At 46.1% G+C, this 15,011-nt stretch overlaps 1 protein-coding gene across 1 annotated transcript in view; it reads right to left on the bottom strand.

Annotated features, from left to right (window-relative positions):
- The window catches only part of LOC121287008 (collagen alpha-3(IX) chain-like), a 149,679-nt gene that overhangs the window by 85,621 nt on the left and 49,047 nt on the right, over positions 1-15,011 (bottom strand). The window contains exons 10-14 of the mRNA XM_041204425.1: positions 11,472-11,541; positions 10,451-10,537; positions 7,730-7,783; positions 6,082-6,135; positions 3,941-3,985 (exon numbers count right to left, since the gene is read on the bottom strand). Of these exons, the coding sequence (XP_041060359.1) occupies positions 3,941-3,985; positions 6,082-6,135; positions 7,730-7,783; positions 10,451-10,537; positions 11,472-11,541 (310 nt within the window). The remainder of the gene's footprint in view (positions 1-3,940; positions 3,986-6,081; positions 6,136-7,729; positions 7,784-10,450; positions 10,538-11,471; positions 11,542-15,011) is intronic.

The following is a 15,011-nucleotide window of genomic DNA, read 5'->3' as shown; positions in this document are numbered from 1 at the left end:
CACATAGCCCTGTAGCATGGCTGGCCCATCCCCAGGACGGCCTTTAATCTCTCAACCCAACTATCTGGCCTCAGTCCCAGGGCTACGACTATGACACTCATCCCCTCGTTTCCTTTGGGACTCGCCCCATCTCTACCTCAGTCATGAGTCTCTGTGTACCCCATTCCTCTTGTGCCATACTAACCCCGCCCACCCTGGAATCTGCCTGCAATCCTTCCATGTCAACCCTTTCCCCAGCCCCAATCATTCCTCTGCCTGCCACCCGCCCCATTCCAGCCCCTGTTCCCTTGATCCTCATGTCTCTGCCTTTCTCCACCTCCCCCCACTCCATCATCCACATGCTGGGCCTTGCTGGTAGAGCACAGGCCTACCTGTATCCTGCAGCACCCAGTGCGAGTAGCCCAGTCTTGCCTGAGAGAGCAGCTTTAGCAGTGGTGATGAGTCAGAGCAGCACTGTTGCAGGTACCACCTTCAGTGTTGTATGCACCTCAAAGTCACAAGTGAAGTGATGGGGGGTTAGGCGTAAGCCATTTATACCCAGTCGTGAATCAGGCCGGTCTAGTTTCCCATCGGCGTTGCACGTGATTAGGAGGGAGAACGGGATCCTGGCAAGTTGCGTTTTTAATGAGCATCCATGATATGTTAATATATGCAAATAACGTTCCTGACATGGAGCAGCAGGAAAGTTGACCCACCATTAGGCCGCCTCGGCCATGAGATTGCCAAGGGGAAAATTCCAACTTGATTTCCCATCGGCCGAAATCTGACTTTTGGTCTCACTCTGAATTTTCCGCTCCCGTCGGCTATAACTCCCATCGATGGCAAGACCAGAAAATTCCGCCCTCGAGTACCAAACTTAGTACTTTATCCCACTCTGACATACATCGTATCCACCAATTCACCCAGTTTCTTATCCACTCCCAGGATTTATCCTGAATCCCTCTCGGCTTTGAATTTAATCAATAACCTTGACTACTCCTGCTCTTCATTCTCGTGTTCTTTCATGTCGAATTTTAGCAAAGGCCTTTTGGAAGTTGAATGACAAGTTGAACCTGTGCATTGAGCAAGGGTGCGTGGGACTGAATGGATAGCTCTTTCAAAGAGCCCGTACAGGCAGGATGGACTGAATGGCCTCCTTCTATGTTGTATGATTCTGTTATTGGGCTGACTAAAATCCACATGTCACTTCTTCAATGCAATTGAGAAGGCTGATTAAATATTCTATTCTGACAGGCCTATTGTACAGGTAATCTTCAGGTTTCTTCCCAATGATCAGTTCCATTATTTTGCTCAGAACTGAAGTAACATCAATGAGTCTGAGCTGAAACACAAAGTGCTGGAAATGGTCAGCAGGCCAGGCAGCATCTCAGGAGAGAGAAACAGAGTTAATGGCCTGAGGTTTCCCGACGGCAGAGAGACACTCTGTCGTTGAGAAAATGGCGGAATAGGCCCAAATCTGGAACTCCCGCCCCCTGTTACAGCACCTACCATTTTCATAGGGGCAGGAATGGGCCCTGGTCAGGATTCACAGATGCATATTTTGTGGAGGCAGCTGTCTCTACTGTGGTTTTGGTGTGAGAGGTGCCTGAAACCTGACACACGCAGATTAGACCTGGTGGGAGCAGGCCTGAACTTTGTGGATTCGTCCGGCTAGCCAGGGTACCCTTTTTGATATGGTCCCAGGACACTTCTGGGAGAGTTCAGGTGCTCTTTGGGGGAGGTCAGCTTTCCTTCGGGAGAGGGGCTCTTTAGGAGAGGTCAGGTACCTTTTGAGAGAGGTAAGATGCCCTTTTGGAATGCTAAAAGCAGGCTTGAATGTACACAAAAGTGCATCACCTCATTGGAACTATGAACTTCATTGGATATGTTAAAAATAACTGCCAAAAGGCTCAAGATGAATTGTCAAAGGGAGCTGGCAAGCCATTAAGGCATTTAAAACCCCTTCCCTTTAACTCTTTAAAAAAACTGGAGTGTAAAAGGAATGATTGCTCGCTCTTTTACCCTGTCCATTGACATAAACCTGAGGGCTCCCATCAGTGCTGCAAGACTGATTTCCCAACCATCCATTATCACAGTAGGTTGCCTGCCATTTCATAGTTTGAGTGGCATCTCCAAGTGGTTATGGACTCTTTGAAGTGGAACTATGAGCTCCAATGCTTGTTTTTATAAGGGATTATGTAATTGGATGAAATGTTTGTTGCTTCGAAAGATAATGTAGTTGAAGGAATGTAAATGTAGTAAATGGGTTTTGATGAATGAGCGTTTTTTTAAAAAGTAAAGTCTGCAATAGACACTTGGGACTTTATTTAATCTCAGCACGCATCCTGAGATTGGACCATAATGGGTACTGGGTGAGTTGGTAAGGTAGGTGTAAGTGAAAAGGGTGGTAGATGCGAGCATGGATTGGCATGGAGAGTATAAGGGACCATGGCGACTGGCCAGAGGGGCATAGGCTGACATGAAGGGTATGCGTGACCATGGGGAGATGGGTAGGGGCATGTGGTGGCATGCTTTGGCCTGGCTGGGGCGTGGGGAGTGTGTGTATGGGGGTGGGGGGTGGTGTGAGGGGGGATTGAGGGGTGAGGGCTGAATGGCTGCTTTATGCTTTTCTGGTTCTTTTGAAAACTTCAACACAATGCCAATGTTCCGAGGCAAGCCTTCCATTCAGCCGGCTTCTGCACCCAGCATCCTTTGCACTAGTTCCAGGGTCACCCAGCCTGATTCCCAGGGAGCCTCCCCACCGTGGAACGAAAATCCGACCTTCCGGGCTACTTTGTCCCAGGTCGGGTTTGGGAAGCCTGGAAATGTCCGGTCTGGGAACAAAAACCCAGGCCAACATTTCAGGTCTGCAACCTTTCATCAAAATCCACCAACCTGAAACAGTAACTGCTTCTTGTTCTTCAGGTGCTGCCAGACCTGTTGAGTATTTCCTCAATTTTCTGTCTTTATTTCGGATTTCAGCATCTGCAGTACTTTGCTTTTGCATGACCTTCCCCCAACCCCCACAGCCCCTTGTTTGACACCACATTAGCCCCAGTTTCTAATTTACTGGCATCACCCCAGTGTCCATTGATTCATTCAGAATGTTGCCCATTTCCTCACCATGGCTCCCTTAGCTTTTCTGACTGTACCAGTAATTTACTGGGGTCTTCAGCCTCTTCAGAGTCATTCTTACCCAATATCAGCATTTCACAGTGCAACAGAATGTGACGTTGCAAAACACATTATAAAACATCCAAGGAGAATGCAAAGTATCTTCTGCCTGATCAGTGAGGGAGCCCACAGTTACATGCTGACCTCTAATGGCCTCTAGGGAGAGGGGTGTGTCCACTGGTCTAGCGTTACCTTCTTGTTGTGTACAATCTACTGAACCTAGTCCCATGGATAGCGTACTCACCTTTTGAGTCTGAAGGTTGTGGGTTCAAGTCAGTCCTGATCCAGGCTAACTCCCAGTGTAGTACTGAGGGAGAGCTGCACTGTTGGAGGAGTTGTCTTTCAGAGCAGACCTTAAATCAATACCCCTTCTGCCCTCTCAGGTGGGCATACGTGGCCCCCCTCCCATTGCACTTTTTGGAGAAGAGCAGGGAATTTCTCCTGGTTTCCTGGCCAATTTTTGTCTCTCAATCAATGCCAGCAAAATCAGATCATCTGGTCAATTATATCATTGCTTTTGTGGGAGCTTGCTGTGTGCAAATTGATAGCTGTGTTTCCTAGACAGTGACTGCACTGCAAAAGTACTTTACTGGTTGCGAAGCGGTTTGGGAGGTCCTGAGACTGTATACAGTGCCATATAAATGCACAATATTCCTTTCCTTTCAATTCTGAAGACTACTTGCTCAGCAGCTTGTTTTTAAAGCTTATGCTATTTAACCAGCAAAATACCTTTACTCATGATTCCCCCACACACCCAGTGACCAAGAGGAGGTGCTGGGAAACTTACTGAAAAGTCACCACTTCCTTCACCTGTGAAAAGCCCTGGGAGACCCTGAAAGATGAAAGAAGAAATACTTTTAGGGGTAAATTGTGACTTAATTGCATAAAATAAGATTAATTGCTGAATGTAATGGAGAGTGACATTGGTTGTTCCCTGTGTTTGAGACATTGATTGTTCTCAGTGTTTGAGACATTGGTCGTTCCCAGTGTTTGGGACATTGATTGTTCTCAGCGTTTGAGACATTGGTCGTTCCCAGTGTTTGGGACATTGGTCGTTCCCAGTGTTTGGGACATTGGTCGTTCCCAGTGTTTGGGACATTGGTTGTTCTCAGTGTTTGAGACATTGGTCGTTCCCAGTGTTTGGGACATTGATTGTTCTCAGTGTTTGAGACATTGGTCGTTCCCAGTGTTTGAGACATTGGTTGTTCTCAGTGTTTGAGACATTGGTTGTTCTCAGTGTTTGAGACATTGGTCGTTCCCAGTGTTTGGGACATTGGTTGTTCTCAGTGTTTGAGACATTGGTTGTTCCCAGTGTTTGGGACATTGGTTGTTCTCAGTGTTTGAGACATTGGTTGTTCCCAGTGTTTGGGACATTGGTTGTTCTCAGTGTTTGGGACATTGGTCGTTCCCAGTGTTTGGGACATTGGTCGTTCCCAGTGTTTGGGACATCGGTCGTTCCCAGTGTTTGGGACATCGGTCGTTCCCAGTGTTTGGGACATCGGTCGTTCCCAGTGTTTGGGACATCGGTCGTTCCCAGTGTTTGGGACATTGGTTGTTCTCAGTGTTTGGGACATCGGTCGTTCCCAGTGTTTGGGACATTGGTCGTTCCCAGTGTTTGGGACATTGGTTGTTCCCAGTGTTTGGGACATTGGTCGTTCTCAGTGTTTGGGACATTGGTTGTTCTCAGTGTTTGGGACATCGGTCGTTCCCAGTGTTTGGGACATTGGTTGTTCTCAGTGTTTGGGACATCGGTCGTTCCCAGTGTTTGGGACATTGGTCGTTCCCAGTGTTTGGGACATTGGTCGTTCCCAGTGTTTGGGACATTGGTTGTTCCCAGTGTTTGGGACATTGGTCGTTCTCAGTGTTTGGGACATTGGTTGTTCTCAGTGTTTGGGACATCGGTCGTTCCCAGTGTTTGGGACATCGGTCGTTCCCAGTGTTTGGGACATCGGTCGTTCCCAGTGTTTGGGACATCGGTCGTTCCCAGTGTTTGGGACATCGGTCGTTCCCAGTGTTTGGGACATTGGTCGTTCCCAGTGTTTGGGACATTGGTCGTTCCCAGTGTTTGGGACATCGGTCGTTCCCAGTGTTTGGGGAACAGGCTCAAAGCAGGTGGCACACCTTTTACAACCGCTCCAATCTTCTTCCCTATTGACTTCCATCGGCAAGGCTTCTGGCAAAGTCCAATTTCCCCCTCAGATATCGTCTCCTACTTTTCTCCCCTTCTCTCCGAAGATAATGGCTTGCCCGGGGGTCTGACCCTCCCCCATCATCTCGGCTCACCCTGCACACATGAGCCATGTCTGGGAGCTATCACACCCTGGGTGGCATCAGAGTTAAAACCCAACCTCTCCTCATTCAACGCTGAGAGGGTGAAGATATCAGATACAAGGGTAACTTTCAAAAGGGACTTGGATAAATATTTGGAAAGGAAGCCTTTGCAGGGCTTTGTGGAAAGCGCAGGGGAGTTAGGCCATTTGCATAGCTCCACCAAAGAACCAGCACAAGTACAATGGGCCAAATGGCCTCCATCTCTCCGTATGATTTGAATGCTCAACAGTTGGGCACCTTCCAGAGGCAGCAGTGAGGGTTGATTAGGAGCAATCACCTTGGTTGATGCAGTATCTAATGCCTGGCATGACTAAGCGCTAGCCTCTCTGAGAGTTAGCTAACTGATCACAGACTGCGGATACCGAAGGTGGGTCTCCACTTTCGCCTCCGGGCAGTAACCTGGTGAAGCAGAGCTCCCACTCTCTGTAGAACCTGCCTGATCTTCATTTCAGTAATTTCATCTTAACCACCGTTAGTAAATCCACCCAGGTAAAATGAGATGCTGGACCTGTCCTAACTTCTTCATGGCTAAATGTCTCTACCTCTGCAGCAGATCCAAACAAAACACTTGATTTGCTGATTTGGTGTCACACGTACCGGGGTCCCGGGGGGTCCAGGGGGTCCTGGAAGTCCAGGCAGACCATCTTCACCCTGAAGAATACAGAGAAAATTAAGACGGACTGAAAGGGTGCAGGTTTTAGTATGGCGTGATGCGTTGTGTTCAGGCTGTGCAGTGTCCTCGCTAACTGGCCCTCTGCTGTGTAAAGTTCTCACCACGGTTAAATGACATGGGGAAGTGTAGGGTGGAGCTATGGAGAGCTCCTCCAGCCACTCCCAGTGGAATTAACAGTCACAGCATCAGCCCTGAGGGCAAGTTACTCTCACCACAGCTCCCAGCAGCCGGTTCCTGACTGGTAATGGAGAAGCTTAAAGCAAGGCCAAGCATTATACACACTAAAGAGCCAAAAACCAGTGCCTCAGTGGGTAGCACTCTCGCCCATGAGGCAGGGTCTTGTAGGTTCAAGTTCCACTCTGGAGAGTTGGCCCATAATCTGCCCTGACACTTGGAATTACTGAGGAATTACTGCCTTCGGACGAAATGTTAAACTGAGGCCCTGCCTCCCCTCTCAGGTGGACATAGAATTCCAAGGCACTGTTATCAAAGATGACAGCTGAGTGCTCCCTGGCCAATATTTACTCCTCAATTGACATCGCTAAACAAATGATCAGATCACATTGCTGTTTGTGGGATCTTGCTGTGTACAACTTAGCTGCTGTGATTCAGATATGGTGACCACGCTTTAAAAACTGCTTCATTGGCTGTGAAGCGCTTTAGGGTGTTCCCAGGCTGTGAAAGGTACTATGTCAATGTAAGTTCCTGCTGCTTGGGACCTATTATTGTGCTACATGAATACAAGTTGTTGCAGCTTCTAAACAAACTTCCTATATGGACATATCCTCCCCCAGTCCTCTAAGGGGTGATTTCCTGTGATCGGGGTTACCATTGAGTGTTTATCCTTCCCACTCTGCTAACGTGCTGCGGTGATTTGAACAATTCTTGACTCAGTACGCGCCACATTCATACCGGCTGATTGGAATTTCAATCATTTGGCATTTGGCTGAACTGGTTGGATTGAACTAATTGGATTGACCACAATGGTGGCTCCAAACGGTGAAACCGGCCAGACTCCCAGCCGAGGTAGCGGTAGGTCAGTAAAATAGAGCTGATCTTTGAGAGGCCCAGAGGGTTCACCATTTACAGACTGAATCAGGGAGTTTGGTTGTTAGCAAGGGAACGTCATTCATTACAATGAAGGATTCGGGCAGCAGGTAGATGGGAACATCACCACCTGGAAGTTCCTGTCCAAGCCACTCACCATCCTGACTTGGAAATATATCGCCGTTCCTCCACTGTCGCTGGGTCAAAATCCTGGAACTCCCTCCCTAACAGCACTGTGGGTGTACCTACACCACATGGACTGCAGCAGTTCAAGAAAGCACCTTCTCAAGGGCAATTAGGGATGGGCAATAAAAATTGGCCTTACCAGAGACACCCTCATCTCGAGAATGAATAACAAAAATATCTGTAACAATGCTGGAAATTAAAATGTAACTTTACTGAATTCAATAGCTAGTCACAAATTCTGGCTGCAACAGACCTTTAAACAACAAGACCAGGAATATTTTGGTGAATATGACAGTGTGTAGAACTATCACAATAAGTGCTGTGATACTATCGACTTACCCGTTGCCCTTGAGGGCCCTGGGCTCCGGGGAGTCCAACGTCTCCTTGGGGTCCCTGTGGAGGTTCAGTGCAAATTACTCAGATGGGGCCACATTCAGGTGAATTAACGAAAAAGTTCAATGCCATTATTTTTCAGAGCATGTCAAATTCATTTCACTCTAGAATGTCTCTCAATGATTTTTTTTAATATAAATCAGAAACAAAAGTGATTCTTCGGCTGGCAAAATCAGTCAGTTTAATTAAGGTCTGCTTTCCTCTGCAAAGCACTGCATCTACATCAGTGGACTTAGGCATCAGGAGGAACAACACCTCATCTTCCGACTAGGCACTTTACAGCCTTCCGGACTGAATATTGAATTCAACAACTTTAGGTCTTGAGCTCCCCCCTCCATCCCCACCCCCCTTTCTGTTTCCCCCTTCCTTTTGTTTTTTTCCAATAAATTATATAGATTTTCTTTTCCCACCTATTTCCATTATTTTTAAATATTTTAAATCTTTTATGCTCCCCCCACCCCCACTAGAGCTATACCTTGAGTGCCCTACCATCCATTCTTAATTAGCACATTCGTTTAGATAATATCATCAACTTTAACACCTATGTGTTCTTTTGTCCTGTTGTTTATGACATCTTTTGATGATCTGCTTCTATCCCTGCTTTTGCCTACAACCACACCAACCCCCTCCACTTCTCTCTCTCTCTTTCTCTCTCTCTCTCCCTCCCCCCAAAACCCCAACACCTTAAACCAGCTTATATTTCAACTCTTTCTTGGACTCGAACTCAGATTCTGTTGAAGGGTCATGAGGACTCGAAACGTCAACTCTTTTCTTCTCCGCCGATGCTGCCAGACCTGCTGAGTTTTTCCAGGTAATTCTGTTTTTGTACTGCATCTACATCCACCAGTTCAGCTGAGTCAGGAGTCCAATTTTGGCCTGTTGATCGCATGTTTCTAACTCATTCCCAATGCTGGCACCTTGGTTAGAGACAAGTGCCTATGCTGAATAAAAACAGGCACTTACAGACTGCATTATTCCAATAATCTCCTGGCAGACCTCCCACCTTCCACCATCTCTGAACTTGAGTTCATTCAAAACCATACTGCTTGTATCCTAACTCACGCAAAGTCCTGTCCACCCGTCACCCACTGTGCACATTGGCTCCTGGTCCAGCAACCCCTCGATTTTAAAATTCTCATCCTTGTGTTCAAATCCCCCCTTGGCCTCGTCCCTCCCTATCCCTATAATCTCATCCAGCCCCATAATCCTCAGAGATATCCAACAACCTCTAACTGTGTCTGCCGGGCATCTCCAATTTTAATCGCTCCACCATTGGCAATTGTCTTCAATAGCCTCGGCCCCAGGCTCTGGAATACCCTCCCTAAATACCTCACTGCCTCTTTACCTCTCTCTCCTTCTTTAAGACGCTCATTAAACTTACCTCTTTGGTCAAGTTCTTAGTCCCTTTTCGGTCTCAAATTTTGTCTGATTTATGACCTATGAAGCATTTTAGGATGTTTTATCACATGAAAGGCACTCTTTAAATGTAAGGTTTGTTGTTGTTGAGTGGTACAACAGTCATTGATCAGCAGTGGAGTGGGCATGGGAACTATCACTGACCTTATACCTCAGCATCCTCCTGGATCTACAAATACAAAGTACTTTTACATACATTTGGTGATCAAGTGTGCCTAAGGTGTTTTTGGCTGAAGTTAATGCATGTCCAACACAATGTTACTTACTCATGCTTAACACAAGCAGCTAGAACCATAGAAAAGCTGCAGCGCAGAAAGAGGCCATTCAGCCCGTCTTGTCTGCACTGGCCATAAAAAGACAAAAAGGAAGCTAGCCGCTCATTTTTAATCCCACTCTCCAGCTCCTGGCCTGTAGACTTGCAGTTGTATATCTTTCTAAATTCCAGACAGAATTACAGATGGCTGCACCTTTTAGAAGAACGGCTGCTGAAATGTTCGAGGACAAATTGCATAATCTCAGCTCAGGCGTGATGTCAGGAAACACTTTTGCTTACGAAGCGAAGAGGAAATTTGGAACTGTCCTCCATAGAAGGGTATGGATGCTGAAGAGACAACTGAAAACTCCAGGGCTGAGATTGATAGATTTTTCTTGGCTAAGGTTATTGAGGGATATTGAACCAAGGCAGGTAAAGGAGATGAGATACTAGTAGAATAGGCTCAGGGAAATGAATGGCCTCCTCCTGGTTCAGTGTTCCTACAGATGCACCTGATAAGCGTAAAGTGGGGCTAGATTTTATGCTGCCCTGCCGATATGTTTTAAGGCGCAGGGGCAGGTAAAATGCAGTGACAGGTCTGTCCACCACTTTCCCACCCACCCCCCAAACTGTCTCCCATTATACTGAGGTGATGGGGGTGTCAGGCACCCGCTTTCCCTTGGGTCCATTGAGGCCCTTATGTGGCCAATTAATGGCCATGTAAGTGCCTCAATGCATGCCCACCACCGTCTTACCCCCAGCACAGGGAGCCCCTTCAGCTTTTACTACACGGGCTAGTATTGGGCAAGGGGAGGGACCTCCTTTGGGGATCCCCTGTGTCTATCAGAAGCACCTGCCCGAAGGAATACCCACTCTTTATCCCTTCAACCGCCAGCTTCTCAAACCCAGCCTCCCACAACACCACCCCCCCACCCACCCCAACCCCAGCCCTCTCGCTGGGGCCTGCCAGCCTGGTCCCGGCGATATCCTGGACTTACCTTGAGTCTGGCTTCCGTAGCCTCCCCTTTGTCGTGGCTGCCGGTGGTCTCAGCAATGGCCACTGCTCCATCCTGGTGCTGCTGGGACTACAAGTCGATTGGACGGCAGCTTTCTAAAGCAGGACTTCCACCCCAGTTTGGGGGGGGTGCGGAAGTGTCACTCTGAGCCAATGAACACCCTGCTGAGTGTAAAATGGGCTGTGGGGCAGCCAGTCTTACTGTGGGCACGCTCAGGACCAGCGGTTTTAGTCAGGGGCTACGGGAAACCCAGCCCATGATGGTTGGGATTTTGGTGATTACTTTCGGCTGAAACTTTAGTTCAATAATTACAACATCTGTCAAAAATCAGATGACAGTGCAATAAAAATATCGACTCTTTGATTATCATTGGCTTTAGCGGAGTTTCACGCAGAGACTGGAACTCCCTGCTGAATTGGATACCATTCCTGAGCTGATCTCTTTTCTCTCTCAAACATTCAAAGTAACAAATAATTCAGCATGCTTCATTTTAGAGTTCAAGTCGACCTCATCTCCTGTTTACCTTTCTCTTACCCCCAGCGATGGACACCCGAGCAGCCCCATCAGTGAGACTGCATTGAAGGAGAGTAACAGTGTCCACAAAGTATTAATAAAAATTACATAACAACAAATTATTTCTCTGTATCTGCCCTATCAAATCCCTTTATTCATTTTAAACATCTTGGTCATTCATCTAAGTTCAAGAGAACTATTTGGAATTATGTGGAATTTACAGCACAGAAACTCTGGCCCAACTTGTGTGCTGGTATTTATGTTCCACATAAGTCTCCCTTGCCCTACTTTAGTTAATTTACCTTGTCAACATTTCCTCAAGTATTTATCCACCTTCACCTTAAATGCATCTATGCTATTCTACTTCCTGTAAGTTCCACATTCTAGTCATTCTCGGGTAAAGATGTTTCTCCTGAGTTCCCTATTGGATTGACTTGTGACTTATATTTCTTGCCCCCAGTTTGGACTGCTCCATCTTCTCTACATTTACCCTGTTGAACCCTTTCATAATTTTTAAGGCCTCATCTGTGTTTTCAGGGTAGTTTCTAAAGTAACACGTTCTAGCACCAACCAGAGAACAGGCTATACTGGTAATCTGGTAACGTGCAATGAGTCAGGATTAACTAATGACCTCAGAGTAAAGGTGCCCCTAGTTAGCAGTGATCATAATTTGATTGAGTTTCACATTCAGTGTGTGGGAGGGAGGAGTGGATCTAAGACTAGTGTTTTAAACTTAAATAAGGGCAATTATGAGGGCACAAATACCAGGCTAGCTAAAGTGAATTTGTAAATTAGGTTAAGGGATAGATCAGTAGAGATGCAGTAGCAGGTATTTAAGGAGCTTTTCAGAATACTCAGGAAGGGTATAGTTCAGTGAGAAAGAACGACTCCAAGGGATGGACACACCATCCGTGGGTAACTAAGGAAGTTAAAAATAGAATCAAATTGAAAGAAAAAGTGTATACTTCCACAAAGATGAAGGAAAGGTCAGAAGGTAGGACAGAATATAATGAATAGCATAGAATTACTAAAATATTGATAAGGAGGGAGAAATTAGAGTACGAGAGAAAGCTAGCTAGAAATATAAAAACAGGTAGCAGGAGTTTCTATAGGTACTTAAAAAGGAAAAGAGTAATTACAATGAATGTTGGCCCTCTAGACAGTGAGCCTGGAGAGTGAGTCTGGGAGTTTAGGTCAATTATCTCAGCTCCAGGACATCACTGCAAGAGTTCCTCAGGGTAGTGTCCTCGGCCCAACCATCTTCACCTGCTTCATCAATGACCTTCCTTCCATCATAAGGTCAGAAGTGGGGGTGTTCGGTGATAATTGCACAATGGTCAGCACCATTTGTGACTCCTCAGATACTGAAGCAGCCCATGTCCAAATTCAGCAAGGCCTGGGCAATATTCAAGCTTGGACTGACAAGTGGTAATAACATTTGCACCAAACAATTGTCAGGCAATGACCATCTCCAGTAAGAGGGAAAAAAAATCTCCCCTTGACATTCAATGCATTGCTATCACTGAATCCCCCACTATCAACATCCTGGCAATTACCATTGACCAGGAACTGAACTGCACTAGCCATATAGATACTGTGGTTACAAGAGCAGGTCAGATGCTGGGAATCCTGCGGAGAGTAACTCATCTCCTGACTCCCCAAAGCCTGTCCACCATCTACAAGGCACAAGTCAGGAGTGTGATGGAATACTTCCCCTTGCCTGGATGAGTGCAGTTCCCACAACACTCAAGAAATTTGACACCATCCAGGACAAAGCAGCCTGCTTGATTGGCCCACTATCCACCACTTTAAACATTCATTCCCTCCACTACCGATGCACAGTGGCAGCAGTGTGTATCATCTACATGATGCACTGCAGCAACTTACCAAGGCTCCTGAGACAGCACCTTCCAAGCCTGTGACCTCTACCACCTAGAAGGACAAAAGCAGCAGACACATGGGAACACCACCACCTGGAAATTGCCCTCCAAGTCACTCATCATCCTGACTTGGAAATATATCGGCCGTTCCTTCACTGTCACTGGGTCAAAATCCTGGAACTCCCTTCCTAACAGCACTGTGGGTGTACCTACACCACGTGGACTGCAGTGGTTCACAAAGGCAGCTCCCTGCCACCTTCTCAAGGGCAATTAGGGATGGGCAATAAATGTTGATCTATCCAGTGACACCTACATCCCGTGAAGGAATAAGAAGAAATAGAAGTTAAGGAAATGGCGGATAAATTGAACAGATATTTTGCATTTGTCTTCACTGTAGGAAACAAATAACACCCCAGAAATAATTGTGAATCAGGGGTTGAAAGAGAGGAAGGGGCTTAAAATAAATACAATCACCCGAGAAAGGGTACTAAGGGTACTAAGAAAAAGCGGCCAAGTCCCTGGGCCCTGATGGGCTTCATCCTGGGCTCCTCAAAGAAGTGGCTTCTGAGATACTAGATGCATTGGTTTTAATTTCCCAAAATTCCCCAGATTCTGGAAAGGTCCCATCAGATTGGAAAATAGTGAATGTGATTCCTCTATTCCAGAAAGGAGGAAGACAGAAATCCGGAAGTTACAGGCCAATTAGCTTAACATTTGTCATAGGGAAATTGATAGAATCTATTACTAAGGAGGTTATAACAGGGCACTCAGGAAATCTCAATGCAATTGAGCCCGGTCAACATGGTTTTGTGAAAGGGAAATCATATTTAACCAATTAATTGGAGTTTTTGAGGAAGTAGCAAGCAACAGTGATAAAGGGGAACCTGTGGATGTGGTGTACTTAGATTTTCAGAAGGCATTTGACAAGGTGCCACATCAAAGGTTACTACACAAAATAAGAGCTCATGGTGTATGGGGTAAAATATTGGCATTGATAGAGGATTGTCCAGCTAACGGCAAGATGTGACGAGTGGAGTGCCACAGGGAGCAAAGCTGGGGCCTCAACTATTTACAATTTCTATCAATGACTTGGATGAAGTGAACGAATGTATTGTTGCTAAATTTGCTGATGACACAAAGATAGGTAGGAAATTAAGTTTTGAAGAGGACATAAGGAGCCTGCAAAGGGACATAAATAGGTTAAGTGAGGGGGGTGGGGGCAGGTAGAGTATAATGTGGGAAAATGTGAACTTATCTACTTAGGCAGAAAGAATAGAAAGGCAGCACAATTTTAAAATGGAGAGAGATTGCAGAATTCTGTGATACAGAGGGATCTAGGTGTCCTGGTACGTGAATGACAAAAAGTTAGTATGCAGATACAACAAGTAATTAGGAAGGCAAATGGAATGTTGTCATTTACTGCAAGGGGAGTAGAATATAAAAGTAGGGATGTTTGGCTACAGTTGTACAAGGCTTTGGTGAGACCACATGTTGAGTAGTGTACACAGTGTTGGTCTCCTTATTTACGAAGCAGTTCAGAGAAGGTTCACTCGACTGATACCTGGGATGGGGGGAGGGGTCATTATCTTATGAGGAAAGGTTGGACAGGTTGGGTCTGCATCCACTGGACTTTAGAAGATCAAAAGGTAGTCAAATTGAAACATATAAGATCCTGAGGGAACTTTTCAGGGTGGATGCTGAAAGGATGTATCCTCTTGTGGGAGAGACTAGGACTAAGGGTCACAGTTTAAAAATAAGGGGTCTCCCATTTATGATGGAGATGCGAATAAATTTTTCCCTCAGAGGGTTGTGAGTCTTTGAAATTATCTTCCCTGGAGAGCGGTGGAGGTGGGGTCATTGAATATTTTTAAGGCTGAGGTAGATAGATTCTTGACTAACAAGGGAGTCAAAGGTTACCGGGGATAGGTGGAATATGGGGTTAAGGCCACAATAGATCAGCCATGACCTTACTGAATGGTGGAGCAGACTCAAAAGGGCTGAACAGCCTAGTCCTGCTCCTAATTCATATGTTTGTATGTGTTCTCGTTGTAGTAATGCACAGGGATATATGTGGAATGCTGTCCTTGTAAACTTCAGTGTCCACATTTTTTTTAAAGACTAGCTTTGAAAGGTATTAATATAATTACATT

The sequence above is a fragment of the Carcharodon carcharias genome, chromosome 14 (assembly GCF_017639515.1).
Source record: "Carcharodon carcharias isolate sCarCar2 chromosome 14, sCarCar2.pri, whole genome shotgun sequence".
Lineage (NCBI taxonomy): Eukaryota > Metazoa > Chordata > Chondrichthyes > Lamniformes > Lamnidae > Carcharodon > Carcharodon carcharias.
Note: the sequence above shows the minus strand (reverse complement) of the source record. Positions and strands in the feature narration are given on the sequence as shown.